Here is a 17,734-nt window from a genome sequence, read left to right on the forward strand (position 1 = left end):
AAAGTTAATAATATTTCTTTATTTACAAAAATATATATTTTTTTAATGAAACTGAGTATAATTTCATTAAAGAAATCATAATATTCAGAAGACAGATATCTTACTTAAAAAAAATTGCATGTAATTGCTACATATCAAATACACAAGAATTTATATATATATATAAAAAAAAAAAAAAAAAAAAAATAAAAATAAAAACGTGTTATAAAAGTTCTAAGTCAGTCTGCTACTCTATAGCTGATTTTTGTCCCCTCTGAAACGTTGTAATTTGTAAAATATATCAGCAGAACAATTATCTAACTTCAAACATTAATTATTAGTTTCATAATTTGACAGAAAAAAACATGTCGGGTAGCATTTGTCCTTTTCAAGCAACAAAGTATCTGTATATGCATGTCTTGTGAAGGGTAGATCTGCACCTATTGATGCCAAGTTCCCAACTACAAGAATAGTAGTTAAGATAGAAATGGTCGACCGTAATTATGTTACATCAACCTATTTTGAATTCAGATCCGGTGCAATACAAGTAGAATGAGTTCCGTGCAATATGAGTAGAATGAGATCTGAGTCGTCAGTTTTAAATTGCACGAATCTCAAAATGGAGTCTCTATATCTACATAGGCACCGAATTCCAATCGTTCAGTTGGGAGTTCATTGGAGCTTATCAATTGTATTCTACTACTTTTACCTTATCAATTATGCTGAGAGTGAGCAATTAATAATGATATTGACAGTGTTGTTTGGTTTTCATTCAGCGTACAAGTTATATATATATTTTTTTCATTTTCTACGGAAATATGATTCAGATTATTTGTATTTGTACGGAAATATAAGTGCTTTTACTATATTGTAATTATGTATTAAAAATTATGTCTATCAGAAATTGAATTAAAACTTGAATTTGACGGATATTGTGTGACTAAAATATATGCTTGAAGACTTAAAATAAATTAAATTGGCTTGTTTTATTAAGTTGAATAAAATATGCATTCTAGAGTTGAAAAACTGACCACAAAAAAATTAATATTTATAAGTTGGAAAACGTGACAAGGCTATTTTTTAAATAAAAAGAAAGATAAGCACTTGTACGTAAAAATAAGATAGAAAGAAAAATACGACTAACGAATTATTTCTCATTAAATTTGTTAGGCCTCAAACTTAATAAAAATTGACTAATTCAATGATTAATGGATACATTTAGACCATCAACCTTTCCAAACTAACAGGAGTACAAAACAAAACAACTAAACATAACCGTTTAATTTTCCCATGGATCCTCTTCTCTTCTCCATTGGAATCATAGGTTACATCTCTCTCTCTCTCCCTCTCTTTTGTAGGTCACCATTATACAACTAAATAACATTTTTTCTCTATCTATATAATGCAGGAAATGTTATCTCAGTTCTTATGTTTGCCTCACCTATGTAAGCTAAACTCAAACTGTATTCTGTCTGATAATATATATCATATTGTATATGATTTTCTTTTTGTTTAAAGAAGAAAGCAAAACAATATATATAGCATCATTAGAGCTTCTGTAGTAAGTAATATGATATATATCAAAATTATGTGGCAGTAAAACCTTTTGGAGGATTACTACGAGCAAATCAACTGAAGATTTCGAGCCGACGCCATATGCCGTGACCCTTTTGAGTTCATTGCTTTGGGTCTACTATGGTGTTACAAAACCCGATGCTTATCTCATTGCAACGGTTAATGGTGTAGGTGTTGTGCTAGAGGCTATTTATGTGGTTCTGTTTCTTGTATTCGCCAAACCTTCTCAAAGAGTAAGCTAATTATTTCTAGTTATATAGTACCTTTTTTGCTATTTCAATATATGCCTTTTGCTGATGTTTCTTTAACTATATATGCTTTATTGGAGCGCAATATATATAGATATTTACAAATAACAATCTTGTCAAAACTATGTAATGTCCTATATAGTTTGAACTTTCTTATAGAAAACAGAGATATATTGAAGTCTCTACCTATAATTTCCCCCTATTTTTATAGTACATCCACATAAATATCACTAATTAATTAATACTTCACATATATATTTTAAATCTGTTCTCTCTTTTTGTTGGTGTTTCACTTTGTTCTGTATCAAAACGCTTCCCTTTTCCTTTTTTTTTTTTTTGATATAAAATTTTAAAATTCAGGTAAGGACGGCTCTTTTGGTGTTGATATTAGATGTGGGAGTGTTTGGAGCAGTATTCTTGGTCACAAGGTTTGCTATTGAGGATGAAAGCTTGAACATAGTTGCAATTGGAACATTAGGTGCATTCCTTAATGTAATCATGTATGGCTCCCCTCTTGCTGTTGTGGTACGTTTCTCTGCATATATTTTTTATTTTAATTTGATAATTTAGTCCTTTATATTATATCTAAGGTATTAATTAATTATTTAATGTTTTTTTAGATCCAATATATATATATATATATATATATATATATATATATTGATTTGATCACATATTTTCCTGAATTAATGGGTACCCACTATCTTTGTTGAATTGGCTATAGCATCTTTAATTTGATATACAAATTAAAGTTTTTTATATAGTCTTTAATATCCTAGTTAGCTATTAATTATTTGGTGGTGTTAATTTGTATATCCACTATATATCCACTTCAAAATCAACATTGACAACCGAAATTAATTAATGCAAATTAAGATAAACACAATATATGATATTAATTCAATGACTAGCTGTGCGTGTGTGCACATACATTTGTATGGCTGTGCTTCTTCAACGTATTGCAACTACCCAACTGTCAATTTATTCCCCACGTGATTTGGCTTCTAAAGAATCGCCTTAATTAATTGATTAAAAAATAACTACATAATTAGCAAAAGAGTTTCCTTGATTGTAAATATAGTGGGCTTGAGTAATTAATTATATATGGTTTATTAAGAGGCACTGAATTCTAAAAGAATTTTCTCATTCAAAGATTATTACAAGAAGTAATCATGCATTTACGCAAGAGAGAACAACATATCTGGCAATCCAACTTGGAAAACTAGCGACCCATGGATTACTTGGTCAATGTAAATAATGTTGCCAAGTTATCATGAAATTAATGTTCCTAAATATCCCAGGAGAGTTCTAATACATCATGTTTTCATACCTCATCATACCTCAAATTTATATTTTCATTTTCAAAGTTTAAACTGTCGATCGGAACCACTTAACATGATATCCATACTAAAATATGCTTGGAGATGATATTTTATAATTTTTGGAGCTTTTTTACTATTTTTCAAGATAGATATAAAATCACTATTTCTGGACCGTTAAATAAACGGTGATTTTCTACCGATCTGAAAAAATAGTAAAAAATTTCTAAAAATTATAAAATTTTATCCCCATACCTATTTTAGTATGGATATCATATTGAGCAATTTGGATCAATAGTTCGAATTTTGAAAATAAAAATATAAAATATGAGGTATCATGAGGTATAAAAAGTATAAGATATTAGAACCCTCTCTATCCCCAATATGAAATTAATTACTTCCTAGTCTTAAAATTAATTGAGACTCTAGGCATCTATATATTGGTAGATAATGTCCATCTTCTACAATTAGGGAGAAAATAATAAACAAAAACTTTAAGATAGTTGCAATCGGTAACAATAGGTGAATGCCTTAATTTAATCATGTATGAATCCCCTCTTGCTGCAGCAGTATGTTTCTTTGTATATTATTTTATTTTAATTTGATGAAGTCTTTTATATAATTATATCCAAGTTAATAATTATTTAGTATTTTTTAATTATGTAATAGCATACTTTGCTGAATTAATGGGTATCCGCTATATATCTTTACTTTAATTTGATACACAAAATATATATTTGATTTTATAACCTTATATGAAAAGTGGAAAAGCCCATTTCAACTTTTGTATGTAATTAAGTAAACTATATATACTTTATTCAACAGTGATATGAAATAACAAGACTAAATTAAACTATATATCCATGAAAGAAAACAAGCCCAGAACAGAACATAAATAAAATTATGCTCTTTGAAATAAGAAGAACAAATGAAATGAGACTGTTTTTGAATTTCATCATGGTATGCATGACAACCAAGTGTTTCTTTAAAAACCAAATTTAAAACCGAAATTAATTAATACAAGAAAAACACAATATATGATATTAATTCAATGACTAGCAGTGTGTGTGCACACACACATTTGTAAGGCTGTCTTCAATATATATGCAACTACCTACCTGTCTCTTTATTTCCCACGTGATTTGAATGTCTCCCTTCAGATATTGAAGGGGTGTGATAATAAACTGACGGTCCGGATTGATTTCAGCGGGTCAAAATCAATCTAATGCTTATAAATTATAGGTGGTGTGTTTTGAAATTCGTACCATATTAAAAGAACGGTTAATTTGAATCTATTTATTGCACCTCACCACGAGATTTGGCTCCATATATGGCAGAGAATCTATTTATTGCACCTCACCTCAATTCATTCCCTATATATATAATTGACTTATTTAAACAAACGCCTTAATTGATTAAAAAATAGCAGAGAATTAGCAAAACAGTTTCAAGTTTGTCCGTTCCAGACTTCCAGTATTATGAAAACCAAATCGGACCGGTCAGGTGAACTGAATAGAATCGGATCCAAAATATAATTCGTTTAGACTTTAAAATATTATTTCAGCTGCTGGACCGGTTTTTATAAATAACTTTTTTTTTATAAAAAATTATCAACTCGTTTTTGGGAAAAAAAAAACGGTTTTTAAACTGATTGGTTAGGTCTTCTGTGGAGAACATATTTTTGTGCATTAAATAAGATTGTGATAGCATGATAGGGAATGGCTAATCAGGCCCTCTCTGTCACACCCCCGATCCGGAGGTGCGATGATTATTACCGCATCTATTTACCATAACAATATACGTAACACAAGGCATGGATCTTTTTATGCATTGCCAATAGCATCCATTATTTTTTTGTCACATCCCAATTTATTTGCAATATTTATCTGACATTTTTATAGTGGATGATGCTAGAGATATATTCTCTGCACCCTGTCAGATATAATAAACCAAAATCCCATACCTTTAGGTGGCCCTGCTGTCAATTACCCGGAAGCGCTCTTTATCTTCGTATAATAAATCTGTAACCCACAAGGGGAAACGAGTGAGAAATAATAAATTATTTCTCAGTGCTGATTGCCACTCAGATTATTGGATTCGAAGGAAATCCATATTCAGAATGAAATCACCACACGAGAAACAAACAGTTCATTTCATAATGACGAATGCAAATGCTCAATAACAGTATCCAATTGAACAACAAAAATTACATAAATAAATCAGAACTCTAAGAATCTTATCATCATAAATGGTTTGGGTCAAAATCTTTTAATATTTTAAGTTTGGTAACGTTTGGGATATAATCTTTACAACCACTAAGTCTGGTAACGTTTGGTTTCTTAACTTTACAATTTCTAGTCTGGTAACACTGATATATACTATGACATGTATCTGTTGTGTCAGGGCTTGTACTGTTCTAACTATCCTGACACCTGATTAACAGAAATAATACAAAATCAATTTCACAATACTGTCATTATCGGAAAGAAAATCAATGATAAGACAGTTACCACAATTCATTAGTCTTACAGTCACAATTCATATTTATTCAATATCCCCTATCCAACCAGTACTGGATTCAGTTGGGGCCATTCACCATATGCGCATAAGGGTCCTGGAGTAAAGTCTAGTAACTAGCTAGACTTTACGTATAATAATCTTTTTTCTCCACTATATGGAGATTCAAGGATTTCAGTATTCAATATTCATTCAATTCAATCACTGTGGTCTCAATCAATCATTTGCAATAAGAATAAACCAATCGATAAACAATATCAACATGACAGTCAATAGACTTACCTGTAATTCAGTTTCAGTTGTATTGGTCTATGCATATGATGCAACAGTTCAATCAATGCAATCAATCAAATATTCAAAATGCACAGTGAGTTACGATTTAATTCCTAGTTATGAATCACAGACTAATCCAATAACCTCGCACCTGATATCGTAGGGCAATAGATGAGGTCGCTAACAGTTTGTTCTTCCTGATCATTTTGTCTTATCGGTCTTTCTCATAATTATGCCTACGTTAACAGTAATATACACATTCTAATCAATACTTATATTTATTTTCAATATCATACGGTAACATGTAATATCAGTTAAATTCTTATACATGTAATTAGACATTTTATAAACCATCCCAACCCATTTTAAATGCTCATTATTTATTTAAATCAATTTCAGATCAACAGTTCACCTATGTCCCAATCGAATAATACGGTCCAATTTATTTTCCTTTATTTTTCAGATATAGCCTCATTTAGATTAAGCCACATAATTTACCTTTACATAAAGTCTAATTTTCTAAACTAAGTACCGAGACCAAGCCTATTGCTTCAATTATCTACTATTTTTCTCAATTCAAAATTCCAAGGGACTATGCTAAAAATATTTGTGCTCTGCCTGAGATCAGGCATACAATTCAATTTCACTTAATTCAACCTTAAATCGAAACTATAGAAAACCATTTTTTTTTCATTTTAGTCCTTCTGACATAATCAAATTACGTATGCATATTTAACCAATAATATCAGTTGGGTCTAGGTTTTCAATAACAACAGTTCTATTCTAGTTGGAATCCCTGAAACAGGCGATTCCCAGTATTTCCAGTCCATTAAAAACAATTTCAGTATCTAGACCCCATATTCCAGTTAAATATGCTATCATAATCCGATTACCCAATTCAATACCCAATCAAAATCCAATTTAATCATTCAAATCAAAAACACATATTATAGAGAAATTCGATTACCTTATAACAATCAGTACAGAAATCCAATTCGAGTTACCACGGCTATTCAGAATCAACGCGATGTAGTCGGAATTCCAATCGAATATATAATCGAATAAGAATTTTTATCAAGATATCTCTTTCCCTTTTTCTTCCTCTTTTCTCTTTCTTTTTCTTCCATTTTTCCTTTTCTTTGTTTTTTCGGTTTAGTCTGATGCCCTCTGTAATTGAATTAAAATCAATTAGAGAGGATAACACCGTGGGGGCACACCCATGGACCGCGTGGTAACTGGCAATTGTGCCACGTTGGTCTTTGTTTCTTTTCTTTTCTTTTTTATTTAAAGTTACCTTTTTACATTTTAAACCCATATATTTTCTTATTTTACATTTAAGTCCAAAATAATTTCAAGAAAATAAAATATTAAATTTATCGGGTGTTATACTCTCTATTTCCCACGTGACCACAAATTAATAAACAGAAAAATATATATTTCAAGTTATGTTGTCTTATGATTTTTTTTAATTTGTATTACGAAATTTACACATAAGACCTAAAATATTTTAAATATTTAAAAATATAATTATACATAATATAAATAATTGTGTCCAAAATTCAAAAAAATTCTAAATTTTATTAAGGACATTATTTATAATTATTGCAGAAAATTCTCTTGATATTTATCAAATAAATAAAAAGATTAGTCGTTATATTTTTCTCCCATAAAAAATATTAAGAAAAAAATATATAATTCTTTAATAAAATAAGTATTTTCATTTTATTTTGATGTTAAATTTCAAAATATAACCATAAGTTTTGTCTTATATTGCATTATTAAATATTTGTGCAAATTTTTACGATATGATGTCATATAAATTTCACTAGTGATTTATAAAAAAAATGATTAATATATAACAATACTCAAATTCAAAGGTTTAAATAGCATTTATCGCGTCATAGCAGAACAACAAAAAAAATGACGTTATCGCCATGTTGCAATTGACCTTATTTTAATAAATTAACAATTGAACTGATTGATCCGGCAGTCCAATCAGTAAATTGTTAACCTTAAACTTTATCGAATTAATGTTTGGTTATTTCTGATAACATTATTTCGTTCAAAAATTTTTATTTTTTCCAAATTGTAAATGTAACTTTCAAGACTTCAGGAAGTATTGCTAAAATAATATTCTCAATGTATGATTATATATCATAGAAAATAATCATTAACGCAAGAGGGAACAACACACATCTGGCAAACCAATTACGCAACTTGGAAAGCTACCCATGGATTACTTGGTCAAAGTAGTTAATGTTGCCAAGTTTTCATGAAATTTACGTTCCCAAATATGAAATATACCAATTTAATATGAAATTAATTCTTAATTATATTCCAATTTTGAAAACAATAATAAACTAAAATTAAAAACAAAATTAGTAGCTTTGAACATAGTCACAAAAATATATGATCATTTGATTGTTATTTTTAAAAGTGTTGAACAATTTATTTAAAAAAATACTATTATTCTAGATACTGAAATGGTTTTTTTTTTAATATTTTTTTTCTTTTAAACATCATTGCACTTCCATACCATCGGTAAACATGTTTTAAGAATTGTGTGTGTGTATATAGAGGAGGGATACGATTACTATAATTTTGAGTTACTACAACCATTGTGTGTGTGTATCCAAATCATCGATCGAAACCGTTCAACATGATCTCCACAATAAAATGTGCTTCCTGATCAATTTTTACATTTTTTTGAATTTTTTTACTATTTATTAAGATGGGTACAAAATTAAATGGTTTGAATTTGATTTTTTTTTATAAAATACTTAATAAATAGGAAAACAATTCAAAAAAATGTAAAATTTCAATAGTAGGGATGATGTTGAATGGTTTGGATCGACGATTTGAACTTTGAAAATGTATAAAATGGATGTAGTAATCAGATCCCTCCTCATATATATATATATATATATATATATATATATATATAATGGCTAAGCTCAAAACATTTTTCCAGGTCCCAGGAACAAACCACTCGGGTTTTCAATTTTCAAAGTCCAAACAATTGATCCAAACCGTTAGATGTTTAATCTATATTAAAATGTGCTTGCATACCAAATTTTACATTTTTTGGAATTTTTCTACTCTTTATTAAGATGGTTTGAAAATCACTGTTTTTATTAAAATTCTGCCCCATTAAAAAATATCGACTTTTAAACCATCTTAATAAATAGTAAAAAAAATTCCAAAAAATGTAAAATTTGGTCTCCAAGTACATTTTAATATAGATTAAACATCTAACGGTTTGGATCGACTGTTTGGACTTTGAAAATTAGAAAACCGAGTCGTTTGTTCCTGGAACGAAGAAAAAACGTTTTGAACTTAGTCATTCACTCTCTTTCTATATATATATATATATATATATATAAGTGATCAACAAAACAAAAAAATATTAAAAAAATAGCCAAGTATTTACAAGAACAATATTTTTATTAGGAGTACGCATAACTAATTTCATATTAAAAACGCACTATCATCGAATCATTTTTCATTATTATATATTAAAAGCAACTAACTTACTGTTAAAAGACAACTAGTTAAGTATTTAACTATATGTGCATTATATATTTTAAAATAGTACAGGTATTAAATGCTTCCAAAATATGATATTAAGGTGTACACCTAAGAATGGACGCCAACTATACATAGAGTCAACTAATTGAAATCTGACAATATAAGCAACAGATGGATAATAATTCTTTAGTCGTTGCGTATGTGCATCGATCTTTCATATATATACTGCTTGGTTACTAAGAAATATCGTTGTTGCGTACGTACTATCCTGGTCAACGCTCCTATTTAAAAATAGTGCATATTTTTAAATATAGAAAATTCTAGCTTATATTTAACTTATATAGAAAATTCTAGCTAGCTTCTATGCAGCCGTGCTTTTCATTAACCAAAGAGAACATAAATTGACCAATTTGATAGTCGCTTAGACGTCCTTGATATATATTACAGAGTTGGGAAGTAAATAAGTTGTTTTACTCTTACTCTTATCTCTATTTGTAAAGTTCAAATAGTCAATCTAAATTTCACAACATTATCTTTATATTGATATATGTGCTTTTGGAACCCAAATTTTGTATCTTTTTGGAATTTTTTTACTATTTAAAAAAAAAACCGAAATCATTATTTTTTTTTTTATTTAATGAAAAAAATCACAAAAACAATGATTTTCAAAAATTCTAAAAAATAGTAAAATATTTCCAAAAAATATAAAATTTGGCCTCCAAGAACACGTTAATATGAATATAAAAGGTTCGAATCGACTATTTGAATTTTGAAAATGAAGATATGAACAGAAAGTAAAATAACATCTTTAATTTCAAAAACATGATAACCTAACTCTATATGTATTTGAAATTTTTTATTGTTCAGTTTAATTACTTTTTCATGCATGGATGGCAAATAAACTTCTAAAAATAATTCAAATTTGAGGCAAATCCTTTCAAAATGATAAAGACCACATCTATAATATAATATTATGTATAGTATTTTCGAGATATCACATTGATGTGCAACAAAAAATTTAATTAATGGTTAGAATTATGTTATAAATATAACTTAGCATATTCCTCTGTATATCGTTATCTTTGGACAAACTAAAAAGAAATTTATAATTCATTCCCTTAAATAAATTAGATATTATTGAATAAAAATTCAGTGACTAGCAATCGGGTAATTAATCAACTGTTTTTTCTGGTCTTAATTATCTTCAAAACCAACAATTTAATTGTAACAAAATGCTTTATGATAAAAAGAAATGCTTAATTTATTGGATTACATATCTAGCAATGTACCATCTTCAGTTAATTAGCTCACTTTTATAATGTATTAGAGTAATTATATAGTGCTAAACCAATACTAATTATGATGATTTATCTAACATTTGATTAAATATGCAGAGAACAGTGATAAGTACAAACAGTGTGGAGTTCATGCCCTTCCTTCTCTCTTTATTTCTCTTCTTGAATGGTGGCATTTGGACTGCATATGCTATTCTTGCCAGAGATGTTTTCCTTGGTGTAAGTACTAACATCATAGAATTGTGGCCAACCATGTTAGAATTGAAGAATATATACCAGTAGAATTAGCTGAGTACAATATATTTTGGTTCCACAATTCATTTGTAATGTCGATAGTAAGGTATACTTTAAACTATATGCTATATATAGTTGATGTAGATAATTTCTGATCAGATTGCACCAACTTTATATCAGTCCTATCTAAATGACCTAACCAAATTTTAATTTTACTTTTCCAAAGTAAGGGGCTCTATTTGATACACTTAATTCAAAATTGTATATTTTCATTTCTAATTGAGCTACCAATAAATTTTATGACTGTAGATTCCAAACGGAATAGGCTTCTTCTTAGGATTCATTCAACTGGTGATTTACATGATGTACATGAATAGTTCAGCATCTAGAAATTTGGACGAAATAATTCAAGAAAATCAACAGTATTTAATTCAGGCCAATTATGACAGTGAAGAAATAGAAGCATCTAACAAAGTTTGATAAGAGGAAAAGATTCAGTTGGAATGTATATATACATGCAATCATATATTTATTTATTTGTACATTCGTTTCATTAATTATTTTGTTCATGATTGAGCTTAATTTTTCTTTTAATTCACATATGATGTAAACATTGATCAGTATCAATATGAGATGGAATAAAACATGCACTTTGTTCTTTTTTTTCTTATTCGATCTAATGGATTTATAGAAAGAATGAATTTTATTTTATAAGAGTGTAAGAAGGGGCGGACCCAGGATTTTTCTTAGGTGTGTGTGTGTTTGTGGTGCGGGGGGGGGGGGATATCGTAACTTATGCTTTTCAATACTCTGACTTGGAATATGATTCCCTAAACTATAATTCTAATTACCAATCATAATTCAAGAAATATATTTTCATTTTAACTCTAAATTTAACCCGAATTACAAATCAAACATCTAGGGGGGGGGGATTTTAGGGGACAAAAAAACACAATTGGTTTTAAATAATATCACAAACTCTATTACAGACTTGGAAGCTTTTTGAAGTTCTAAAAACCACCTAAGTACTTACTTATTTTGTAATAAAGAAATTTAATACATTAAAAGTCAGTATATTTAGAAATCATTAAAAATTCTATAAAATGATGAAATATTCGCATAAAAGTTATTTACAAATGAAAGAAATTATGAACAATTCAAGCTAAAAAAAAATTAATTCCAGCAGCAGTAATGACAACATTGGATGGGTTTAATTGGGTTATTTCGAATGATGCCATAATTAATTCAAACCCCTTGATTTGGGCTTGGGCTATATTAACTTATTATCAGTACCTCCATTTACTTTTTGTTTGGGTTCTAACCTATTATTATTTCCTCCATTTACAATTGATCACATTTGGGCTTGGGCTATGTTAAGCCCCGACCCAGTCAGATAAACTATGATATAACAAAAATATTTGAATTTAGATCCGGACGTCCGATCAGAATCCGTTCAAGGTGGAATGCACAGAGTCCCTTCAATATTCGTTCCAAAGCAGATCGAATGGTCCGGATCTAAACTCAAAATTTATGTTACCTTAGGTGATATGAACTCCACCCACCACCAAACAAGTATGTTCTCATGTATTGTAAAGTGAGTCTCACAATTTTACAGTTCAGATTACTTCTAATCGGACCTAACTTAATCAGGTGCCTATGGAATATGTAGAGATTTCCCTTTAAGATTCGTGTCAGGTTAAAAAAATAATCTGAATACACTAATTAATATAATTTTTTTTACGGTACAGAAAGGGATCCGAATTCCCTCTCCCCCGCCTCCTGAATTCAGATCCCCTAAAGTAACTCAAAATTTTGAATTTGGATCCATACCGTCCAATATGTTTTTGGCCGAATTTTAAAGGGGTCTTTTGCATCTCACCTCTAGCTGGATTAATTTGAATTTTAATTGGATGGTCCGGATGCAAACTCAATATCATCGCGTTTAGGATAAACCTTTTCTAGTTAATTCTCGCAAAATACATATCGATGTACTGCTGCTACAGTGGAAAAATTGTACTGTGATCAAGTCATTTTTTCACATGTTGTGTCGTGTCGTAACCAAAATGTCAAAAGTAATTACGCCAAGTCACATTGTGACACGTGACCAAGTCATACCGTGACTTAACGTATCATGCTTAAACATATCGTGACTAAATGTGTTGTAACCGGTCACGTGACTGTTAGTCACGTTTGATAACATTGACTACTTTTACAATTAAACTATCAGTTTAAGTTGTTTATTGGAAAAAATTCAAAAAAGTTTCCAAATTTAAATATGAAACGATTATTTCCTTTCAAATATTAAAATAAAAATTAATGTTAAAAAAAATATGCTGTGACTAATCGTGCCGTTTTATGTATCGGGCCGTGTTTTTTTTTGCTAACAACTAATCACGGCACGTAAATAATCACGGTATTGAACACTGGAGTGACGATACGTAATCAACATGCCTACCGTGCTATTTCGTGACAGAGCCGACTCCGGTGTACACAATACTCATAGAAAATTTAAATTCATTAATCATTGATGACAGGACTCAAAAAGTACTTGAATAGTGTTACAATCACAACTGATAACAATCAAAATGAAACACACTGACAAGGCATAACTACCTAAAAGTATAAGGTTCTTAATTAGAAGGCACGATCCCTCTGATCTTCCTCATCGGATATATCATCCCTATTGAAATAGAATACCCCCAACACCAATTCTTCATTTCCATCCAAGTTGAGGGTAGTATACACACGTTACATTGTATATAACAGCTGATTACACAATATTATTAGTTAAATACAAAAAAAATAAAACAAAGAGTCTGTTCTATCATCTACCACCAGATAAACAAGTGAAAGATGTCATCGTAGAGGGGTGTGACATAACATAAGAATCTAATCCTTCATTCTGAAGCATTGCAAGCGTACTGTAGTCCATATATATTGCCGATAAGTCTGGTATGGGTGCATCGCCTTCCATATATTGCACAACTTGTCGCATGCTCGGCCTGGCACTAGGTAGTGGATGTGAGCAGAGAAAACCTAGTTTTAGCACCATATCTACCTCTTCTACTGTATAACATTCGCCTAATCTCGGATCCACAATATCGGCTAACGATCCAAATTTCCAAATTTGTAACACCCAATCGACTAGAATTGTTCGCTCCCCTTGTGCACCGGGGTGTAATGGTCTCTTACCACAAATAACCTCTAGTAGGAATGCACCAAAGGCAAACACATCAGTAAGAGTTGTTGCCTTGCCAGTTCTGGCAAGCTCTGGGGCAATATAACCCATTGTACCTGCCAAATGGGTGGTTTGAGGGTCGGTATCACGATCATATAGTCTTGCAAGGCCAAAGTCACCTAATCTACCATTTAAATCACAGTCTAATAAAACATTGCTTGCCTTAATGTCTCGGTGGATGACAACTTGCTCCCATTCCTCGTGGAGGTATAAAATACCTAATGCTACTCCTTTGATAATATTGATTCGTTGGATCCAATTAAGGGTCGGATTTTCTTGACCGTACAAATACTTGTCAAGACTCCCATTTGGCATGTAATCATATACCAAAAGGAGCTCCCCTTTACTCCTGCAATAACCCAATAATTGAACAAGGTTTCTATGCCGGAGCCGGCCAATGCTCACAACCTCTGCAATAAATTGCTTGATACCTTGGTTGGATTCGTGTCTGACTCGCTTGACTGCAACTTCCATTTTGGACACAGGTAAAACCCCCTTGTAAACCCTCCCAAATCCACCACTTCCAAGCAACTCTTTTTCCTTAAATCCATTGGTTGCTCGATACAAATCTTTGTATGAGAAGCGATGTGGACCAAACTCAACTTCCCAATCTTCAATCAGATCTGTGTACCAGAACTGCCTCTTCACATATAGGAAAAGGAAAACAACTAAAATAATGAAGGCCACTGAAGCAAAAGGCATCACTATTTCTAAGACTTTTGATCGGCCATGTGGGAGCTTTGGTAACTTTGATAGGTCAAGGGAAGGTGCTGGTCCATTTAATTTGAAGCTCCATCCAAGAATGTAGTGAGAGCTACGGCGGATAGAGCCAGTGGAAGAAGAAAAACCAACGTACATAGAATCGCCTAAAACTGTTGAGAGATTAAAATGATAAACGAGTAGAGGAGTTTTTGGTTGGGACATTCCAATGGGAGATAACGAAACACTAATTCGTGTATCATTGCTCCAATATTCAACCCATACTTGCATCACTTTACCACTTATAAGGCTCAATTCATGAAAAGATTCTGAATTATCATAATATCCAGCAGAAGAAGATAAGCTTGAAATCAAACTATTTATATCAATACCGACATGGTTATTATTCACATCATTGAACTCAGAGCTATATATAGTGTCCAGCTCAACCGCGAAAATATGATTGGTGGCATTGCCAACGTTTTTTTTATTAAGGAGACCCAAGTAATGGCTTGGCAAGGCGGCGGAGAGATTCTTCAAGGGGGATATGAAGAAGGCAATCCCATGGCCGCTGATGTCAGTGTACTTCGAAATAATTGCAAATACAAATGTGGTTGAGAAGGAAGAGGTGATCCTGCCAAAGCGAATTGGAGAGGGATGGAAGGCATGACCTTTCATTTGAACCTTGTCGTTAGTTAACCTCAAAAGGCCATTCGACTCGATGTAGGCTACATCATCTAGGGTTAGATTTGCGTTGGCGAATCCATTGAATGTAAATTCCACTTCTTGGCTGACTGAGAATGTGATTTTTAAGAGGAGGAGAAAAGCCAAAGCAAAGATTTTAATCATGGGCATGGCTAAAGAAACAAATTATTTGATTAGAAGATGAGAAGCTCACTTCGGCGTATTTCTTTTCCAGCAAGTTGTTGTGGGATTTGAGGATATAAAGTGAGCGGAAATTATGTATTCATGTGAGAGATAAGGCACCAAGCAAAATCGTCTCCTTGTACAATTCAGCGTACATAAAGTCGTAATTAAACAATTGACTGGGGGACAAATTTCTGGTTAAGTACTTATTCTTGTGTAAATATTAACATTGACACTAAAATATGCATATGACTAAGCTTTATAATTTGCTTGAAATTTGTTACGTTGAGTATGTTCTTATGCTCCATTATAATTTGACTTAGAAGTAATTAAGGTAAGAGATAACAAGGAGACACCGAAAACATTGCAACATTAAACTTGTCATGAATTAATGGCCAATTATTGAGTGAGATTATGATACTTTATAATGTGCAGAATCGGTTCGTGCTATGGATCTATATCTCCAATAATTAATCTGAATTGCTTAATATGATCTCCAGTTGAAAATGTATGTGCAAAGATCAAATTTTACATTTTTTTTAAAGATTTTTTTACTATTTTATATAGGTAGAAAATTACTACTTGTGTATGGTTCCAAATTCTTTGATCAGGTAATTTTTTACTTATCTACAAAAAAGTAGTAAAATATTTTAAGAAAATATAAAATTTTGTCTTCATGCTCATTTTTATATGAAAAGTATGTCAAGAGACTGTATTGACTATTTAAAATTTGAAAATAAATCCAAACTGTTCAAACCCATCTATTTAAAATTTTAAATGAGACTGTATTATTGTCTTCATGTACTAGTTAAATTTTAATTGAAAACTATGTCAAGAGATTGTATTGTCTTCATGTACTATTTAAAATTTTCCAAATCCTATTTCAAATGGTTAATCCAAACCATTCAAACCCATCAATTTCATTAGTTGTGTATTACATGCAAAATTTATAATTTTTCGAATTTATTTAGTATCTAGTCAAGCAGTCAAATGTGCGAGTTTTTAAGTTAATTTTAATGCATTCATTTTTTAACATTTTTGACTGCTTGATTTGTTACTAAAATAACTAGAAAATATAAAATATTTGCATGTAAATGTATCACTCATAAAATAAATCGGTTTAAACAGTTTGAATTAGCTGTTTGAAATCTATCCAATCAATTTTGTTGTTGGTGTCATATGACACCGATGTTATACTAGCCGGACTCTATAATACAGACTTACCTACATAGTACAAAGTATTGTAGCCTCACCCACCAATTATAAATTAAATAAATTTCGCATGCTAATTGTTTGAAGTTGCAAAAGTCAAGATAAAAACATATGATCAAATATTAAAATAAAAGGTTATATACGAATAATCAAAGTCGTCCAATGGTCAAAATATCTTGATTATTTTGGTAAAGTCGCTTTCTACGAATAGAAGGTTATATACTATGGAAACACTAACGAGACGATTGAACGGGGCCACGTGAACGCTCTAATCTCCTCAATTTTTATGGAGATCACATTTAACGGTTTGGATCGATCATTTGGACTTTAAAAATTGGAAAATGAATTGGTAGCACTTCTGCTGAAGTGCTACCGAATACATATTTGTCACACTCTATGTATATGTATATGTATATGTATATGTATATGTAAATGTATATTGATTACCAGATTTATCACAAATTTTATTGTACTAGAGAACAGAGTAGGTTATATGGGTATCGGATTTACATTTGATTTCAACGAGCTCTAACATGGTTTGATTTGCATTAAAATTTAGATGCACGGAAACTGAGCAAATACACACAGATTTTAAAGTAAAACGCACACATATTAATGCAAATTAGACGGTATTTGAATTCATTGAATCAAAATAAATCCGATGTGTATCATACCTACTCTGAATTTATTGCACTGATGCCTGTTACATACTTACATGGGTACTGCTTTAATTTGTGTTAATGTTGTCTC

At 30.6% G+C, this 17,734-nt stretch overlaps 1 protein-coding gene and 1 pseudogene across 1 annotated transcript; one reads left to right on the top strand and one right to left on the bottom strand.

Moving 5' to 3' along the window:
* The first annotated feature begins 1,225 nt into the window (after nucleotides 1-1,225).
* Nucleotides 1,226-11,621, top strand: LOC144554356 (bidirectional sugar transporter SWEET16-like). The gene is made up of 6 exons (XM_078302683.1): nucleotides 1,226-1,303; nucleotides 1,388-1,424; nucleotides 1,577-1,787; nucleotides 2,163-2,327; nucleotides 10,834-10,953; nucleotides 11,278-11,621. Exons 1-6 carry the CDS (start codon nucleotides 1,270-1,272, stop codon nucleotides 11,446-11,448), a joined length of 738 nt encoding a protein of 245 aa, XP_078158809.1. The 5' UTR covers nucleotides 1,226-1,269; the 3' UTR covers nucleotides 11,449-11,621.
* A 1,885-nt stretch (nucleotides 11,622-13,506) lies between these two features.
* LOC144553695 (L-type lectin-domain containing receptor kinase SIT2 pseudogene) lies at nucleotides 13,507-15,908 on the bottom strand (annotated as a pseudogene).
* Nucleotides 15,909-17,734: the final 1,826 nt, after the last annotated feature.

This window comes from Carex rostrata, chromosome 5 (genome assembly GCF_964058835.1).
Source record: "Carex rostrata chromosome 5, lpCarRost1.2, whole genome shotgun sequence".
NCBI classification, from domain to species: domain Eukaryota; kingdom Viridiplantae; phylum Streptophyta; class Magnoliopsida; order Poales; family Cyperaceae; genus Carex; species Carex rostrata.